This window comes from Protopterus annectens, chromosome 14.part0 (assembly GCF_019279795.1).
Source record: "Protopterus annectens isolate FY-2018-M chromosome 14.part0, PAN1.0, whole genome shotgun sequence".
In the NCBI taxonomy this organism is placed as follows: domain Eukaryota; kingdom Metazoa; phylum Chordata; order Ceratodontiformes; family Protopteridae; genus Protopterus; species Protopterus annectens.
The window spans coordinates 290,896,166-290,916,574 of NC_056748.1; the positions used below are offsets into that span (position 1 = coordinate 290,896,166).

A 20,409-nucleotide genomic window follows, 5' to 3' on the forward strand; every position below is an offset into this window, starting at 1 on the left:
TTGACTTAGTGTCACAGTCACTTTCCCCTCTGTAAAAGGCAGACAGCAACTCTGAAATGTAACAACTTTGCAGTTTTTCTGAATATGCATTCTGTAGATATCCAACAGAGGCTGTGGGTGGTTGACTAGTTGGTGATAGCCTGTTAATGTAGTGCTGTGGACATGCAATGATACCAATACGCACTGTAGCTCTCCATCTGTATATATAGCTATCTAGATAGATATTTATATGGTTTTACACATGTCTACAGTACATTTTTTATTGCCCATTCCATGAGACCTTTCCACCACATGATGGCTGTTATGCTTTGCTGAAGTTTGCTAGGCAAATCTCCAGAATATCTACAGGGACCAAAACAAGGCACACTTTTCAGATACTTGATCTGTTCCTCCCCAAAGGATCTTTAATATTGTGCTATTTTTCCAGAATAAATTGTCAGCAATATAACAAGCACTCCAAAGGGGAATACAATGAATATGATAGCCACCAGGCTCACCGGGATTAATAACATTTACATTCTTCAACTGTTCTTATGAATTGTTTCTATTTCGTGTGTCATAGTGATTTACTACAAATAAGAAAATTCTTAATTTATTTGTTCAATGCTTAGACTATTCTATTCATAGAGGTACTGCCATTCGCAAAGCCAGCGATGTCTCTACAGATATTTGTGTTTGATATAATTACCAAAAAATACAACTACACTCTTTTGCTTATTTATTTCATTTATCCTTTTTAACCTTTTATGTCTGGTCATATAGATGAAAACAGTGCTATGTTCAGGTTTCTCATGGCTTTCAAACACAGGCTGTAAATATCCAGTAACTGCTTGAACCAGCCTTATTAATTTACTGTAACATTCCCACATGTACAAATGGAAATGCAGCTGAAACTCTCTCATATTGATATACAGTATGTTCAGCTGTAAAAAGCATAAAGCAGAGAGGATTTTCTGTCAGATAACAGAAACACGGTGGTTACATTAAAGCTTACAGAATGTTATCACATCCATTTTGTGTAACTCTCTGAAGTGTGAATTACTATGCGGCTATATTTTCTGCATGATTAATGCATTGCACTAGTCCCTACAGAAACCCTGATTAAGTATTGATCTGCTTTTGCTGATATAGTGGAATAAATATGCCGTGCATTTCTGTTAGCCGCAGAATATATGAGATATCTGCAACATATTTATTAGTGTTCAGAATGCATATCTTGATTTTAACTATTTTAAGAATAACTTATAGCACTTCAAATGTAACTGCTGGCAGAAGTTTGTAATATGTCAAGAACTGTTGAGTTTCTTGTGTAATAATGTATACATCCCTGTTTGACTGAAAGCCAGAATAACAGGGATTGATGCATATATTTCATATTCTTATCTCATTCGTTATAAATCTCAGTGTGCTTTGGAGCTTTTCTCCTTGGGCCTCCACTGAAAATGGGTTCTTTCTGACCCAGTCAGACCTTCCAAGTAAACAAATATCAAATAAATATTTAACAGATCTGTTGCACAGCATTTGAAAATTAACATGTAATGTTTAGTCAATGTACTGGGTGCCTTAGTGTGTGTATTAACATGTCTGAAAGACAAATAATTATTACAGGTTGATATTGCAGACAAATAACCAGGGATGGCAAAAGAATAATTTCCATTTATTCTTCCAGTGCACCTCAGATGTACCTGTAATTTAACAATTCTATGGTTCATTTTCTGAGGAATTAATATTACTCTATCTTGGTGTACCACCATCTGTATTATTTCAAGTCATCTTTGTATGTAGTAACCCATATAACCCTAATGTAAGTTGCCTAAAGTGCATGAAATATATGTCACATACTGAATGCACTCTGAGTTTAAGATAAAAAAGAGCATTTTACATGAGATTCAAAAGTAACAAAGCTATAACAGAAAATTATGATCAGGTCACTGACTGTGACCTGCTTATTATGTGTTTGAGACATGGATGCCAAGAAATTCACCTCAAGGTGGATCTTGGCATCTATGTTGACAGCACATAATGCAGGGTTATGGTCAGTGAGACAGTCATAATTCTTTGTAATGGGGGGGGCGGAGCCAAGATGGCCAACTGATAGCAGCAGGTTTTCAGAGCTCCATGAAACAAATATAAAACCAGGAAATAACTTATTATATTTTAGTAAAAATACCTAGAATTTATAGAGTGATATGAGTAACAGAGTTTAAAGGCTAAAAATAATATTAAAATAATCATAATCAGCCCCCTTTTCCCCATATTTTCTACATGGGGTCAGGGTATCGTGTTAACTGTCACCAACTCTCTTGAGTCCTGCCTTCTTCAACACTCATGCCTAACTGTCGCAGATGTTATTTCACACAATCTATCCACCTCTTTACTGGATGTCCTCGCTTCCTCTTACCTTCTTCCTGTCTGTCTCAAATCTTCCTCACCAGATTGTCTTCTGCTTTTCTACACATGTGCCCAAACCACCGTAATCTGTTCTCTTTTGATCTTTTCTGTAATTGCTACTTTGGCTTCTACTCTTATGTCCTCATTTCTTAGTCTGTCCCACAGTGTGCATCCTAGTACCTTTCTCAGGCACATCATTTCCATTACCTCTAGCTTCTTCAGCTGTTCTGCCTTTACCGCCCAGGTTTCTGTAGCATACAGTGGTACTTGTGTCATCACTGCCTTGTACAACTTACTGTTCAGGTTCTTTGGCATTCTTATGTCATAGACTACATCTGATAATCTATGCCAATTGGCTGCATTCCCTCTGATTCTAGCTTTGACCTCTTCATTCAGACTACCCTTCTCCTCAACCACCCCTCCCAGGTACTTGAAGCTGTTTACCCGTTCCACTATTTTCCCTTTTATCTCTATTCTCAGCTTCTTCTGACTTCCCCAGTTTGCTGCCATTACCACCATCTTATCTGTGCTTAGTTTCATCCCACGTGCCTTCAGATTTGCATTCCATTCTCCTATCTTTTGCAGAAGTTCTAGTTCAGAGTCTACCAGTACTGCCACATTGTCTGCATACAGCAGCTTTGCTGGTCTGTCCCCTCCAATCTGTTTGCTAATGTAGTCCATCATCAGTATGAACAGGAGTGGACTCAGAGCTCAACCCTGGTTTACACCCACTCCCACTAGGAACTCCCCTGTGAGGCCAAACATTGTTCGTACTTGATTCACTGGGTACTTGTACATAGCCTGCACTAAGTCTACCAATGTCTCTGGGACTTCAAAGCACTGCAGTACTGCCCATATCAGCGTTTTTAGGACCTTATCATATGCTTTCTCCAAGTCTAGGAATACCCAGTTGGACCTCTCCTCATCTCTAGCTTCTTCTCAAGTATCTGTCTCAATGCATATATCTGGTCCATTGTGCTGCATCCTGATCTGAATCCGAACTGCTCATCTCCCATATTACATTATACTGCTCTGCATATCTGTTTATCAGTCACCCTTTCCAGAACTTTCATGCAATGTGGTAGGAGTTTGATGCCTCTGTACTGCCCACATTTGTGGATGTCCCCTTTGTTCTTGTACACTGGCATGAGTATGCTTATTCTCCAGTCATCTGGGATATGCCTTTCTCTCCACACTGCTATTGGAGCCATTTCTCCTCTATCTTACCCAGCATATTTTTCATACCTGCTGTAACCTAATCTGAGCCTGCTACTTTCCCTGACTTCATCTTCGTTAGTGCTGTTCTTACTTCTTCTAAGATGGGCTCCTCTTCTTCTCTCATCATAGGCTGTTTCTGGGACAGTACAGCTTCTGTGTGGTTTTCTTCATTCAGAAGCTGCTGGAAATACTCCTTCCATCTGCCTTTGATGTCATGTGGACTGGTGAGCAGGCTGTTGCTGGCATCCCTTATGAAGGGTGTCTGACTATCTTCTTTATCTTTCTGTCTTTGCCTTGCAACCTTATTTAGTTTCTTTGTGCCCCTTACTGAGTCACTTTCCAGAAGTTGGTAGAGTGCCTCCGATGCCGTATTCTTTGCTATTGCAACTTCTTTCTTAGCTTTTTTGTTAGCCAACCAGTAGTCTTTCCTAGCCTGGTCAGTCTTTTCTATCTCCCATGTCTTCCTTCTTTCTTTTGGTGATTTCCTAGACTTCTGCATTCCACCACCAGCTTTCCTTATGTAACTTATTTCCATACCTGGCTCAGCCACATATCTTTTCTGTAGTCCGAACACATACTGTTTTTAGGTGCTGCCACTCTTCTTCAACTCCACCTATTGCCTCCTCTTCTTGGGGTGCTAGAGCCCTGAGTAATTCCTTGAACAGCTGTACTTTCTCTCCAGTTAAGTTCCAGGTCTTCAGCCTGGTCTCTGCTGACCTTAGAGCTTTCTCTGACCACTGCTTGCAGCTGATTGTAGCAACTAGTGGGTTATGCTGTGGGCTGACTGTTTCACTGGGGATAACTTTTCAATTATGGATTCTACCCCAGTGCCTTTTCCTTACTAAGAGGAAGTCTACCTGAGTTGCATGATGGCTACTCTTGTATGTGATCTTGTGACTGTCTCTCTTTCTGAACCATGTGTTGGTTACTATCAAGCCATTTGCCAAACAGAAGTCTAGAATAGCTTCTCCTTCTTTATCCCTGTTGCCCCACCCAAATGGACCAAGACAGTCCTCATATTATGTTTTGTCTGTCCCGATATGTGCATTCAAGTCACCCATTATCAACACCAATTCATGTTGCCCTGCTTTATCTAGTAGGTTCTGCAACTGCTGTCTGAATGCATTCTTTTCCTCACTATCACAACCCTGCTGTGGGGCATAGGCTGAGATTATGAATACTGCCCTATCATTACACTGGAGTCTGATTGCCATGAGTCTTGCCATTAATTCTGATGATATCCCTCACTGCCTTCTGAAGCCTCTCTCTCACCACAGTTCCTACACCATTTCTAGCCTGTCCCCCACCCAAGTAGTAGAGTCTGGATCCCAAGCCAAGTGGCTTTGCTGCACTGCCCTTCTGTCTTGTCTCTTGGATACATAGGATATCCAGCCTCCACTGTATCATCATGTAATCTACGTCCAAGCTGCATCTACGTCCAAGCTGCATCCTGTCAGTGAACCTACATTAAGCGTAGCAATTCTTAGTTCATGTTTGGCAGGTTGGTTGGTTTTATGTTTAGCTTTCACTCAACAGAGCTATCCCAGGTAACCCAGGGCAGTCAACTAGACACCAGCAAGCCAGTAGCTTATGGGCCCAAGCTGCTGGGCTTTACGGTGGGCACACACTGGCCAATAGGGGCACATATACCCCTCTCACCATTAGCAAGGGTCCCTGGCATGGGTCAGAGTAGGCCTGGTCCTCAACCCACTTATCACTAGTAACTAACTACCCATGCCTATTTTTGGCGACATTAGTCAACATGACCGAATCTTTTGAGCCATATTTTTACACCATCGAGTGGCTAACCCTGCCATGGTGTGCAGTCTGTGATCTATGTTCTCCTATCTTGAGAATACTGCGCACAAAAGTAGATGCCCAGAACAGTTGGTCTTTACAACTCTTCCCCCTATAGGCACCGTGTAGAGTCTGTGCTGCTGCCCCCAGCGCCATTCTTTGGTGAGTTTGGGATAGAAACACTCAGCATGTTTTTGGACATGGGAGAATCCCCACGAAGACACAGGGAGAACATGCAAACTCCAAACAGGCATTGGTCGGAAGTCAGGATTGAACCTTGTACCTTGTGCATGGGAGGCAAAGACCTTAATGGTTAAGCCATCTGGTCTCTACATAATATTAAAACACTTACAATATTTCACAAAGTAGAAGGAATTGTATCAACAAGCTATGAAATGCTGGAAAAGTTCACACAATATTGTACAGCTTAGAGTATAGAGTTATATGCCATATGTTTCAAATGTAGGAGGAATTGTAGCAATAAGCTATGAAATGCTAGACAAGGTCACAAATATTGTACATCTTAGAGTACATGCCATATTAAGCAGTTTACAAGACAAATATAGGACAAAGTACACATCTAAATAGAAAAGTATAAGAGAATAAACTAGTGAAAAATCAATGTCCAAAAGTTTGCATCTCTGGATGCTGTAAGAACTAATGTCTATGTGTAGGCTTTTTGTAGTTAGAGGCAGAGACAGTGGAGGCAGAAATGATTGATGAAGTAGTGTTAGAGGAGGAGGGCTGGATTAAGTTGTGTCATAGGATGGACAAGTACAAGATAGTCGAAGAGTATCCTTTAGAGTTGCTTTGAAAGAGTTTGGGTTTGAGATCTATCTTACACTTAGATAAAGTTTATTCCAAGCAATAGCCACTGAGTAGTTATAGAAGAGTTTACCAATATTTTTCTTAAGTGCATATACTTGTAGTAGATGCTGTAGGGAGATACAGAGAGCTTGTTGGGAGTATAGGGATGGATGAGGGAAGAGAGAGAGAGCAGCAGGAGGAGGGTTCATGTAATATGGAATGAATTGGGAGAAACTGTGGTATTACGATTTGATGGAATTCAAGCCACTGTAGGTTTTATAAGGCTAGGCAGTGGTGAGAGTGAGAGGGTAGGTTGGCGGCAAATCTTGCTATTTTACTGTAGGTGACTTCCAATTTAGACAGAAGATTGGCTTGGATGTTACTGAGAATGGGGGGCTGCATAGAATAAGGTGGAGAGTGGGTGCGCTTGTGCAAGAGAGAGCCTAGAAGCATTTTTGAGAAATATTTTGTGCCTGTATAGCAGGCCTAACTTCTGATGTGTCTTTTTAATGCATTGCTGAATATGGAGATCGAACTTTAGTTGGTCATCGATAATAACGCCTAGTAATTTAGTGTGAGGTTTAACAGAGATGAGGGTGTTGTCAAGGGAGGAGACAGTAAAGGTATCTTTGTGATGTTGGAGAGATTTAGAGAGGAATCATAGAAGTTTAGCTTTCTTTGGGTGGAGTAGCAATTGGTTGGAAGTTCACCATTTTTCGACAGACTGCAGAGATTGTTGGGTGATGTTGTGAAGGTGAGTGATATTGTCAGAGGAGGAGATGTGGAATCATCGGCGTATTGTATGACAGATGCGAGCGGACAAGAAGAGTATAGGTCATTAGTTACGGAATAAGAGGGGTCCAAGGATGGATCCTTGGGGTACTCAGTTTGAACAAGTAAGAAGGGAGAGAAGATAGATTGCCATTTAACTGCGTGGTATCTGTTGGAGAGAGATCTGGAGAACCAAGAAAGAGCAGAGTTGGAGAGATTAAGGGTAGCTAGTTTGGTTAGGAGGAGATGCTGGGAGACAGTGTTGAAGGCCTTGGAGAAGGCTAGAAACAGACAGCAGTTTAGCTTGTTGTTGTCACGAGAATTTGCAGCAGTGTTAATCAAAGATATGAAAGCAGTAACTATACTATGATTTGATCAGAAACCATGCTGAGTGGAGATAAGGAGGTTTTCCAGGAGTAGGTGATCAAGGAGGTGTTTATGGATACATTTTTCAATAATTGTTTGACATTGGAGATAGTATGCCAATAGGACTGAAATTAGAAGGGACGGTTGAGTTGCCACCTTTATGCAAAGGTATGACATAGGATTTTTTTACAGATTTTGGGAACAATCTTTTCCCTAATTGACCTATTTATTAGGATGGACATGGGGTAGGCGATAGAATTTGCAGCAAGTTTTAGGAATTGGGGGGTTAGATTATCAACTGAAGGAGAGCATGTTTTGAGTTTGCTAAGAAGTGACTTGATGTAAGCTGTGGGGATGGGTTTAAGAGAGAAAGGGATGGTGTGAATCGCTGGGGGTGGGGCAGGGTAGGTAATGGTGTCATTTTTGGTTAGATTGTGAATGGAGTTAATGAAGAAGGACTTAAAAGGGTAGCAGTATCGATAGGGGAGCTGTTTGGGCTTGGGTTGGGTGAGGAGGGATTTCCAGGATGTAGTAACTTGTTTACTGATTGCCAGAATTTTGGGTGGTTAGAGTGAGGATTATGTAGTGGTTTTTGGAAATAGTTTTTTGTCCAGAGTGACCTTTTTTAGTTAAGTTGCGTAACTGTATAGTTTTGTAAATTGGTGGAAGTTTTTTTTTTCCATTTTCCCCACGCTCACTCTCCCTTATTGATTAGTGAATGGATGGCTTGTGTTAACCAGGGAGTAAAGTGGGTTTTGACTTTTATTTTCCTGGTGGGGGACAGGGAGTTAAATGTGTCTAAAATGGTGTTTTTAAAGGCTAAGACAGCTTCTTCTAGGGGGAGGTTGAAAGGATGGACCAGTTAATTGTAGAGAGCGAATGGTTGAATGTGTCAAAATTAAAGTTTGAGAGCTTATGGCAGTCTTTATATTGCTGGGTTTTGTGTAGTTGGGGTGAGTGTCAGAGTATGAGGGTAGGATGGTGGTCACTTATGGTGTCAGGTAAAGAGAAGGGGTTGTGATAGGAGCTGGGATTGGAGGTAAGGACCCAGTCAAGTATGGAGCCTGAGTTGCTATGTTTATTGAGATGAGTAGGGGCAGAGATTAGCTGGGCGAAGCTGTAGAGGTTAATGGAGGTGTTAGGGGAATCAGAACTAAGGGCATACCGATCAATGCTAACATCTACCTAGATAACAGTTTTATATGAGATAGTCTGGGAGATCCAGGTGAGAAAGAGCTCTAAGGTAGGGATGTTGTTACCTTGGGGGATGTAAATGGAAGCAATTGCTAATTTCTTGTGGTTATTCAGGTTACATGTGACAACAAGTACTCATCTTGGAAAAGGAGCATTATACCCCAGCAGAGTGAAGTTGTGGTGAGACCAGCATTAGACATAGCCAGGCAGTAGTCATTTATGCAACTCCCCTCTTTTCATCTTCTTGATAAGCTAATTCTTTCTTTTCACTAAGCAATGCTTGAATTGTTTCTAACTTCAGAATATCTACCTAAATACTTCATCCTTAAATTTTCAGGCTCTACATATTAGTTTCCTCTCGTGTTTGGCAGTGCTGTGTACAGACACAGACACCTTGAGTGACATTTTTCCTGTAAAAGCAAGATTGAAATTTCACCAATACCTAGCTGCACACAGTACTAGTTTGCAGTGACAAGCACTGCCCCCAGAGTTGCAAACCGGATATGCCTGACATTGCTCTACATTCTCTCTCCAACTCTCTAATCAGTAAAATAGGGTCTGTTGCCATGGATATAAACTTTTTCACTATCTCCATTACCAGCTTGGGGGATAAGGGTATCCTGAGGCAATGCAGAAATTGCCTCATGTTTACTGACATCCAGTTAATTCTCAAACAAACTTATGTGGTATGTGAGAGATGTATTTATACAATCTCACTGGAGGCAAAGCTGTCACATAGAAATACTCCTAATGTCAATAAGGTTGCCAGTAGTACACACGCTACACCCATCACATGCAATTCAAGACAGACATATAGACCAATATATGTTGAGACGCTTAAATGTAACCTTCCTAAACCCCAAAGACCTCCTAGGCAAAGTACACATATCAAATACCCTCAGCAGTCCCAAATGCACTCTTTCAAAACAACACCGCCATCAACACATAGAGCCACAACTCATGGAGCCTCTACTTCTAAACCCATAAGGCAAGCCACAACACAATCCAACATTCTGGTCATTGGAGACTCCATCTTGAGATACACTGATGTCTCTCTCACCAGGTTGAGTAAGGAGAAAATCACAGTCATTTGCTTATCAAGGACTAGGATCTACCACATTGCAGACAGACTCAGGTCATTGGACCACAAGTACCTGTATGACTCAGTCATAGTCCATTTGACAATAAATGACCTGAGACATGCCTCCCTAGACTATATGAAGAGAGACATCATGGAGCTCTCACAATATGTGTCTCAAGATGGTATGAGCCTAGCACTGAGCAGTGTTTTACCTTCTCCAAGGATGATGCCACAATACAAACAAAAGATGACTGACTTCAATAATTGGCTTAGTTTCTAGTGTCATTCTAAGGGGTGCAATATTTGTCAGCACGGAAGAAAGTATCAACAGACGATGATGCTTTGCCAGGTATGGTCTGCACCTCTCCCCTCTAGGCTTTTGAATATTAGCTAAAACATTGTCTTCCCCCATAGTGCTTTTTATAGGCAATGCCAAACTGAAAGTACCTCTGACATAGCAAATCAAAACAAAGAATATCTAAAGGTATTACTGCTCAATGCTAGAAGTCTAAACAAAAACTACACTTCCTAGAAGCTCTCTTCACCCTAGAGAATGCTGATGTCTGTGCCATGGACAGCATGCCAACAGTGCAAGTTTATAATGTCTTCCACACATTTAGACCAGGTACTACACAGACAGGAACTAAAGATGGAGGTGCTTCGATTTACATCAAAAAATATACTTCAAGGCTAGTCAAACAGGACAATGCACTTGAGCTGATGCATGCTCAAATCACCCTATGCAAAATCCAATACCACTTCCTTGCAAGTTATAGGTCCCCCTCTATGACTCAGGAAACCCATATCATGTATTTAAACTTATTGGAAACACTCACCATCCAACCCAATATCACATTAATGGGCAACTTTAATTATCCCACTATTAACTGGGAATCCTATATGACACCACATGTACATGCACAGAGATTTCCTGTATTTTGTAAACCCAAACTCCCTGAACTAGATAGTCAATACACCAACCGGGGGTGCAACCATACTGGACCTGGTCCTCACTAATATGGGAGAGTGCTGCACACCCCCTACTATAATGTCTTCCCAGTAAGGTCAGACCACAAAACAGTCTCCTTTGAAGTAAAAATAAAACCTGGACCCCCCAGCTAACCCTGGAATATTTAGGAAGTACTGTAAAGCTAACCTCCTGCTATTATGTGATAACATGGCCAAATTTCAAGCCCCCATAAACCCTGAGAACACTCCTGTCTTTGCAGAACTGCTCACAGAAACCCTGTACAAGCTTGTTAATAGCTGTTCAGAGACAGCTGTACCCACCAGAAAGAAGTACAGATCTGACAAAAAACAAGCCACCCTGGAGGAATCACAAAATCAATAGGCTGTATAACAGAAGGAAGAAAATTGTGGCAAAAATTAAGAGTTGCGGCACCCAGCAGGATAAAAGCACTCTCATCAAGCTAAACAAACAACTCAGAGGACAAATAAAGTCTACCAAAGCCAAATTTGAGGTAAATTTGACCTCATAGGCCAAGGACAACCACAAGGCATTCTTTAGCTATGTCCACAACCTCAAAAAAGGCAATACATAATTGTGTACCAAGTTCATTGTAAATGGAGCCATCTATACTGAGCCAGAAGATATATCAAACCTATTGGAAGATTAATTCAGCTCCTACTTTACCCCTCACTCCCCTCAACTTCCCTCTGGAAATACCATCAGATATAACTCCCTCTGCTATCACTAGGAAACAGGCCTAGAGCACTGCATCAGAGGGCCCAGACAATATCTCAGGATGGCTTCTAAATAACATGAAACATGACCATTGGGCCCTCTGGAATTGCTGTTTAACTACAAACTTGAAACAGGCTTCATGCTTCTTGAATGGTGAACAGCAACAGTCATCCCTCTGTACAAAGGTGGGCTATCTATAGATCCTGGAAACTACAGACCCATAAATCTCACTAGTCTTATATGTAAAGCCGTGGAAATAATTAATGGAAATGATCAATAGTGATATAGTAAACCTCCAGACACTGTACCCAACCCAGTGTGATTTTGTCAATGGCAGGTTATGGCTACTCAATGTGGTAGACTTCTTTGAGAAGGTCACCAAAACAATGGATGAGGGCAAAATGGTTCACACTGCCTACCTTGACCTAGCCAAGGCATTTGACACAATACACAACTCGGGCAGTGTTGAAAACTCAAGAGGTTAGATACAAACCTGTATGTCACCCAGTGGATAGACAACTGTCTCAAAGACAGGACCCAGGAAGTTAGAATTGCGCAGTCTACCTGTACAAAGAGGCCAGTCACAAGTGGAGTCCCTAAGGAATCAGTTCTTGGAGTGATCCTTTTTGGCATTTACTGCCCTGAAGTCAAGGCCAATGTCAGTGGTCTCTGGCTAACTAAATTTGCAGATGATTGCAAATTGGGAGCTCTCATTGAATCCCACACTGACACAGATGTTCTCCAGGAAGGGCTGACACAGACAAACAACTGGTTTCAGTGCCATGAACTAAAACTAAATGCCAATAAGTGCATAATAGTATCCTTCAGTAAGTCATCCACCCCTGGTAACTATCATATTAACAACACACCCCTTAGAGTTGACCCAGTAGTCAGGGACTTAGGGACACACATTGACAGTAATCTAGCCTTTGACCATCACTTGTCCACAGTAGTGAGGAAATCATTCTATGTTGCACAAATTATAAACAAAGTTATGGCATCTAAGTCCAAGGAAGTCATTGTTCATAGGTTCATAGGTTCATAGATTAGTACTAGGCTAACTGCTCTTGCAAGCCATTTTAAGCCTAGCCAATGATCTTCTGTGAGATTCAAACCTTGCACCTTGTGTTTGTAAGGCAAGCACCTTAACCATTAGGCACCCTCCCAACCCCACTGAATTTAACATTCACCAGACCTATCACTGAGTACAATGCCCCCTTTGGTATGTACCTAACCAGGCAAGTCTGACAACTGGAACATCCATAGATGTTCCTTACTAAAAAAATACAGGGTGTAAGTAAAATGTCCTGTGCAGACCACATTAAGGCCCTATCCCTGTATTCTGTCTCCTACAGGCTTTTAAGGTTAGATTTATGCCTGGCACACAGGGCATTGTCAGATCCACAAAACAAACAGCACCAGAATTACCCACTCCAAAGACTCAGACCTTGTCTGTCATGTAAATAGGACCTGCTGGAGAGACAGGTATGTATCCCAGAGATTACCCCATCTCTGGAAAAGACTCCTCATCCATGTGAAGCAGAGTTCCTTCCAAACCCAATTCAAGTACAGCTTGGACAATTGGATGGGGAACATGGAATTCATCCCTGGTTTGGTACCTATGTCTCTAATGGAAACAGGCAACCAGTAAATAGTTCATCTTCCAGGCCCCTACTTGTAAATATTTCATCTCCCAGGCCCCTGCCTGTAAATGTTTCATCTCCTAAATCACTGCTTACACTTATCAAGGATAAAAGAACTTGTCAGAGATTTGGGATGCATGGTTAGTCTTAAAAAGGCCCTTGTGGTTGTTAGCCAAGTAAACACCTATGAACCTATGAACAAGTACAAATACAAAGCTTTATTTTTCTGCTGTCAGAGAAACACATATAATATTCTGTGACTATCTAACTAATTATATCATTTGGTTATTTTTTATAACACAATAGTGCATATCTTGGATTCCTGCATGAACAGTTGTACTTCGCTTTGAATTTATCTGGTGCAGATGTGAATGCATTCAAAGGCAAAATTGATAAAACAGGAAGATGTAACCCTATATATTTGATGCCACAGAGTTAAAGTTGTATAAAAAGTATGATTAAACTCAAAAAAAGAGTAACCAGAATTCTGATTGCTTTCGTTTTTGTTTTGTAGGAGAAGCTAGTGCTTCAACAATGTGGGACAACAGTGCCTGGATATATTTCTACAATAACTCTGTTGATGGGGAGCCTCCATTTATGGTTCAAGACTTCATACACGCAGTTCAGCCAGATGCCAAATTTATAGCTCTACTGAGAAACCCTGTTGAAAGGTTAGGATAATACTAGTGTGTGTGTGTGTGTGTGTGTGTGTGTGTGTGTGTGTGTGTGTGTGTGTGTGTGTGTGTGTGTGTGTGTGTGTGTGTGTGCATGTCTGTGTGTGTCTGTGTTTTCACAGCTAATGAAGCACATTTGCTAGACGGTTACTATATAAAAATGTCAGCATGATACCATAGCTTGCTTTTACAAGAAATGGTGATTCATGTTTTCAGTATTTTAATTTTAAGTTTAATGGACTGTTCTTAACATGGCCCATTGTTCAGCCACAACCTGTTTATTGAAAAGAAAAATATCATGCAAAAATATGTGCATGGATATATGTAAATCAAACTTCATTTATACCTGACACACACATAAATATGACTAGAAATCTATGACTAGCAACAATAACAAAAGACAAAATCTAATTTGGATAAGTAACTACAAGACCTAGAGGACCGTCTATTGTGTACTTGGAAAACTAGTATAGTCTTGAGTTTCATGAAAGTGAGTTAAATTCATGTTCTTCATTATCACTGCTGCCAAGAATACAGAACCGGACAGTTTGCCATAGGCCTAAGCCCTCTCCCTTTCACTCACTCTGACTGCTAATAGGCTGTGCTCATTTTACAGGAACTATATCAACCCGAGTGAGCAAAATCTTCAGAATTTTCCTGTCTCCTTGAGAAGAAGCATTTCTCTGGCTTCAGAGAAATAGTAGTTGGTCAAAAGCTTTTGCCTAATGGATAAGACCACATTTGGGGACCCTTTCCTCTTATCCTCTTATAAATATTTTTACTGAATATTTGTGATATTTTTTTCTGATCTACTTTAACATATTAAAAAAGCAGCTATTTTGCTGTATTTAGCCTTAAGAATATTGCCTTTTGCCAGGGAAGTTTTTTACATACTTCTGCACTGTTTACTTAGCTTACTTTACAATTTTGTATCGAAAACTCTGATTTTATGAACATATTAAGTATTTGGGCTGTGCTTTTACAGTTAGAATGCCCGTGTTTTCCGCCTGTTAGCGTTTTAATGCAGTTAGAATGTTTTGTCATCCATGAGGTAATAAATGTTCTGTAATATTTCTAACTAAATGTGTATGGTCTGGTGACACAATTTTCAATATACTGCTTGTGTTTACTAGTCTGGGGTAATTTTTTTTGGTCTTTGGGAAAAGACCATGTGCTGTTGTACTTACATGGGAATACATATATTCTCCCAGGGTTATTGATCTTACTGTACTGACAATCAGTTTCTTCTTAGGCTACAGCATGGATAATATTCCAGGCCATGCATCTTACACACTGCTTGTATCTAAGAAGAAGAAAACATGCAAAATTATTGCCTTAGCCCATGCTTAGTGACTTTGTGTAGCCAAAGATAATTCCATAGATCACTTAACTAATTCCTGAACTCTGTCTCTCTGTAGCTATAATAGCCACTGTGTGCCAGGTGTTAGACAAGTCCTCAGGGGATGCTCCAATACCTGTTACACGTATGGTGAATCAAACACTTTAGGTACAGGAGTTGCCTGGGGAAAGAGACAATTGGTTGTCCTCTAGTGTCTCTCCCAGTCAGGGTTGCCAGACGTCCCTACTTGGGCGGGACTGTCCCGAGATCAGCAGCCTGATCCCGAGTCCCACCCTTCCGGTTTAAATCCTGGCCAGTCTCCGCTTTGTTTGATTTTTTTTTTTTTTTGATTGTCCCGTATACCTGGCATATGGGCCAATCAAAAATTGCTAAACACGGAGCTTCTTGTGTTCCACATTAAACACGAGAAGCTCCGTGTTTAGCGATTTTTGATTGGCCCATAAGCCGGTATATGGGCCAATCAAAAATCGCTAAACACGGAGCTACTTGTGTTGAATGCAGAACTGCAATGCATTAAACACGAGAAGCTCCGTGTTTAGTGCAGAGCTACTGAGCTACTGTTCTTTAATGTGGAACTGTGTTCCGCATTAAAGACCTTTTTTTTTTTTTTTTTGTCTTCACTTGCCGTGAGAGACCTTTTTTTTTTTTGTCCCTACCTGGGGGGCTGGAAATCTGGCAACCCTGCTCCCAGTAGAGATATTTATAGAAAAAAGAAGCAAAAACTTAATTACAGGGCAGATGATCAGTTTGTTTTAGTATGTAAATCAAATATATCTTTGGTTAAGAGAGTTTTGCAGTCAGTCAACTCTGGGAGCTGTTTGCCTTTTCACTGCTCTAGCGCAGGTATTTCCAGAGAAGTATGTGTTTTGCGATGATAAGAATTCTGACAGAGATTGGGGTGATTCTCCTCAGGAATCCTTAACCTAGAACTCTGACACTTCACATAGTGAACCTGCAGTTAATCCTAGATATTTTTTTTTCTTTGCTGAGTCTGTTGCTAGACTCAGGAATGCTTTTGCTTGGGAGAAAATATAGGCTCCCCCAGGACTGGGCTGACTTTTTCAATCTGTTAGAAAATGAAGTTGCTAATTCTGCACTTATTCCTCCCATTTTACTAGCTGGTGAAGATACTTCTAGAGCTGCCTGCAAGGCTCCTGACTGACTGACTGCAGTTCCAAAGAAAGCTGATAAGTAGTATATGGTAACTTCAAAGTATAAAGGTGAGGTTAGCATAATGGCTATGGTCTTCACCTCATAGACATAAGGTACAAGGTTTGATTCTGATCACGGGTTATTAGCTAAATTTAAAATGGCCCTTCAGGGCAGTTAACCTAGTATCAGCCTATAAATGTCCTTATTCTCAACTTTCATTCATTGTCACTGCTGCAATAACTCTAGAAGCAACAGCTACCAAGAAATCTGTGGCTTACTCTAAACCCAGTACCCTCTGATAAAGGGGGCAAGTGGTTAGACAAGCATGATAACAGTGTTTGCTTCTATTATGCTAGCCATTCGGATCTTTAATTATCAGGGCTTTATGTTAAAAGTCTGAACTAAAATATGCTTATAGTTTGGAAGGATTTGCTACTTCATTGTCTCCAGAAAGCAGGTTATCTTTGAGTCAGAGTGTTTTCAACTTGACCCAAGATCTGATGTCAATTTTCATTCATTCCTTAACAGACGGGTTCAGATGTGCCACTCGGATCCAACTCAGCTTTAACACTAGCTCGTGGCCTCTGACAAACTCTCAACCTCCTTTCCTACCCATAATGCACCATCCCTAATGTACCTCAGACCTCATTTGCCACTTTCCCGACTAGACATGGCTGACTGCAGCTATTGAGCTATTTGTTAAGATAAGTGAAATTTCTTAAAAAATGTATCTTTAAATTTTAGCTTTTGGTACATCTCTTTCTGTTAGATACTTTAAATTTTAAGAGTTTTTGCTACCCTCATTCACTTTTAGTTTCCTTTATACACTTGCTAGTATATTCTATGCAACCTTTGTTGGTAGACATTTCCTACCCCCATTTATCTTTTACCGACAAGGGTGTTATACTCCTCTCATGTCTTCTTTCTATTTTTGATAAAATAAAAGAGGTCTGCTACCTTATTTTTGATGGCTTTTTCTTCTGCTTACTGTTGCTGGTTATAAGATTTTTATTGGTGCTCCTTCCAGGTACTGCTTTTGGATATAACTGTTTCATACATTATGTCTGAGAAAGGATTTAAAACGTGTGAGATATGTTGGCATAAAATATGCCTGCACTCTGTGTGTTTATTGTTTAGGGCAGAACATCTTAACCAAGATTGTGACATTTGCCGTGATTTCAATCCACAAACTTTATCTGAGAAAAAGAATACATTAATCTTAAAGCGTTTGTTGCCAACTCCATTCTATGAAGTTATATCTGGAGTTCAGTCTCCTGAATGTAAAACTAAGGAACATTCCAAAAGGTCCAGATCTTTGGATTCTTCTACTTCTACATCCTCAGAGCCAAAGAAAAAGATGGAAAATTTGAATCCAAAATCTCCTGGGATCCGACCAAATATCTTTCCAGTCTGGCAATCTCGGATCCCACAAAACATACTCTGGGCTCAAAGTCTCAAGATACTAAACCACTGCCAAGTACTGTATCTTCATCTAATATGGATCTGGTCCCTTCCAGGGTACCCTCCTCATGTTTGGAGCAGCTCTCAAAGTCTCCTTTGATGATGTCCTCTCATCCCTGTAGACATCTCATGGAGGCAGATGTGGAATGGATGATAAGGAGATTCTTCATGGAGCAAATTCAGAAGGGAGTCCTCACAGTTCCTACCCCTTCAGGTCAGGAACACCATTGATCTACCACTCCACTGATAACAGCTCCTTCTCTGCCCCAACCTGTGGTGTTAGAATCCTCAGAATAAAGCTTTCCATGCCCTTCTGGGTCAAATCTGAAGACACCTTTGTCTTCATATCTCACTGTTACTCTGAATGCACTGGCCCTGACATCATCAGATCCAGATGACTGTCAGAGCCGAGGCTCCAGGTTGTTTCCAAGGGGATAGGATTGACTTCAACTTTTCAAAGCCATCTCTTCCTCTTTCTTTCTCTTGGAGCTTCAGCTTTGGATAGCTTGGTTCCAGCTTCTGCCTTGGGCAGATTGCTTTCAGAGCAGAAGGATATGGTGGGGCAGAAACTCACTCTCTTGGCTCCGTTGACTTCCTTCTCTCCAGAGCAGTCTGCTTTTGAGGTTGTGAAGAGGGTTTTCTCTGCTCAGCAAGTCAGACGGGGTCCTTCACCCTTGGATCCATCCTCGACATCTCAGCTGATTTTGCACTGTGATCCTCAACAATCTACTCCACTGGGACAGCTAGCCCAAAGCTTTCAGACCACCCAGCTGGGTATTTTCATGTCTTCTGATACTTCTCCAGATCATCCCAAAGAAGAAGTCCCAAGGAACTATATTAAAATAAAAAACATTAAAATAAGCACTTTCATCCCATAAATCCACAGGACTTCTTTAGAATAAACCTTACTAACAGTCAATAATTTAAATAAACGTCCAAAATGGTGGTCACATGATCCTTAAGAAACCTTGATCACATGGTCATTGAGAAACCTTTCCTTTCAGCATTTAAAGTGACAAGCAACAATTATTTGTCAGTGTACTATTATCAAAGTGCATTGTTTTATAATAACTCATTATGTAATATAATAACTATATGTTAAGATATTTTATGAAACACTAGAATGTTGTGGTTGGTCACCAAGTTGCTGATTAGTCATCTTTTGTTCTTTAATTGGTTTACACTTCATGAGACTGCAAAGGGACTTGATTAAAGAACTTTCAAACCCCCTATCAGAGGCCAGTGCTACAGAGGCTCAAACTTCTGTGGCTTCACTGTTCGCCACCCTTCAATCTATTGCAAATTTGTCCATGAGGCTCATCTCACATGCTGCAGAAGGTGACTCAAAGGCTGCGGGTTCAAGTATTTCCATCAGAGGCATGCCTGGATGCACCTGTGTGATTTTGTGGAGCCCTTCAAGTCATCTTTCATCAGTGCTCCTTTTGACAGTCTGTCTTTATTTGGCCCCACAGTAAAAGACACACTCTCTAGGTGTGAGAAAGATGGAAAGACCCTATCTGCAGTGGGTGTACATTTTTCAACCCCTTAATGGACTTTTTCCAGGAATCAATGGGGAGCTTGAAAGATGTGGTTGAAGAAGTCTTAGGGTCCTTCCCAGGACACACATGGAGGTAGTTTCCCAGAGGCGGGGGGGGGTGATAATGGCAGAAGACGCCCCTGTGGCAGAGGAGGCCTGCAAACCAAGGGTCCAGAGATACATTTTCTGAAAGAACCTTTCAGCGCTCTTGAAGGAAGGTCTGATTGCCTTCCTCTGGAGGCAGTCAGGGGTCACATTTCTCTGCACCTGGAAGCATGGCTAAACATAATGACACTTGGGTGCAGAGAATCATTTCCAGAGGTTATATTATTCCCTTTTCCCTACCACCTCTGTTACCCAGGAAAATCCCTGATGTTCTACCCAATTAGAGGGAAGCAGCAGCACTAAAAATTTAAAAGGTGCTAGAAAACAAAAGAGTCATTCAAGAGGTCCCTTCAGACCAAATAGAATCCAGAACTTACTCAAGATTCTTTTAAATGCAAAATAAGACAGGGAACTGAAGACTGATTTTAGATCTCAGTGTGTTGAACAAATAGGTTCAACACACCAAGTTCTGGATGGTCAAGGTTCAGTCCATTCTACCATTTCTGAGCATGGATGACTGGATGTGCTCGATACACCTTTGTGATATATACTGTCACATGCAAATGAGCAGGCAATCCAGAAGGCACTTACACTTCCAGCTGGGAGCGAGTCATTACCAGTTCAGAGCACTGCCCTTTGGCCTCACCACAGCCCCCAGGGTGTTCACCAAGTGTATGGCAGTAGCAGCAGCTCACTTGAGATTGCAGGGATTCCGGGTGTTTCCATATTTAGATGTCTGCCTCATTACTGCTCCAACCAGGCATCAGTTGGTACAAGCAGGACACCAAGTGTTCAAAACTTGTTCAAATCTTAGAATAACCATCAATTACAAATCACACCTTCAACCAACCCAGACACTGGAATTCATAGGGGCAATGTTCAACATAGTATCTGTGGTAGCATCTCTCCCTCATTCAAGAGTACAAACAATAAAGAATCAGGTCAGGAAAATAATTTGAAATACCAGAATTTCAGCCTGGTTAATTCTGCAAGCCCTAGGATCAATATCAGCAGAAAATATTGTAGTTCCCTTAGCAAGATATCACATGAGAATTCTGCAGTGGATGCTACAGACACAATGGTCAATTCTCTCTCAACTCATGTCGACAAAGATAAGAATAACTCAAGTATGCAAACGGTATATTTC

General features: G+C 41.0%; 1 protein-coding gene across 11 annotated transcripts in view; it reads left to right on the plus strand.

Annotated features, from left to right (window-relative positions):
• Positions 1 to 20,409, plus strand: part of CHST15 (carbohydrate sulfotransferase 15) — a 966,917-nt gene that overhangs the window by 801,040 nt on the left and 145,468 nt on the right. For all 11 annotated transcript variants that reach the window (XM_044056008.1, XM_044056009.1, XM_044056010.1 and 8 more), the window contains one exon: positions 13,488 to 13,644. In XM_044056008.1, coding sequence (XP_043911943.1) covers positions 13,488 to 13,644 — 157 coding nt within the window. The remainder of the gene's footprint in view (positions 1 to 13,487; positions 13,645 to 20,409) is intronic.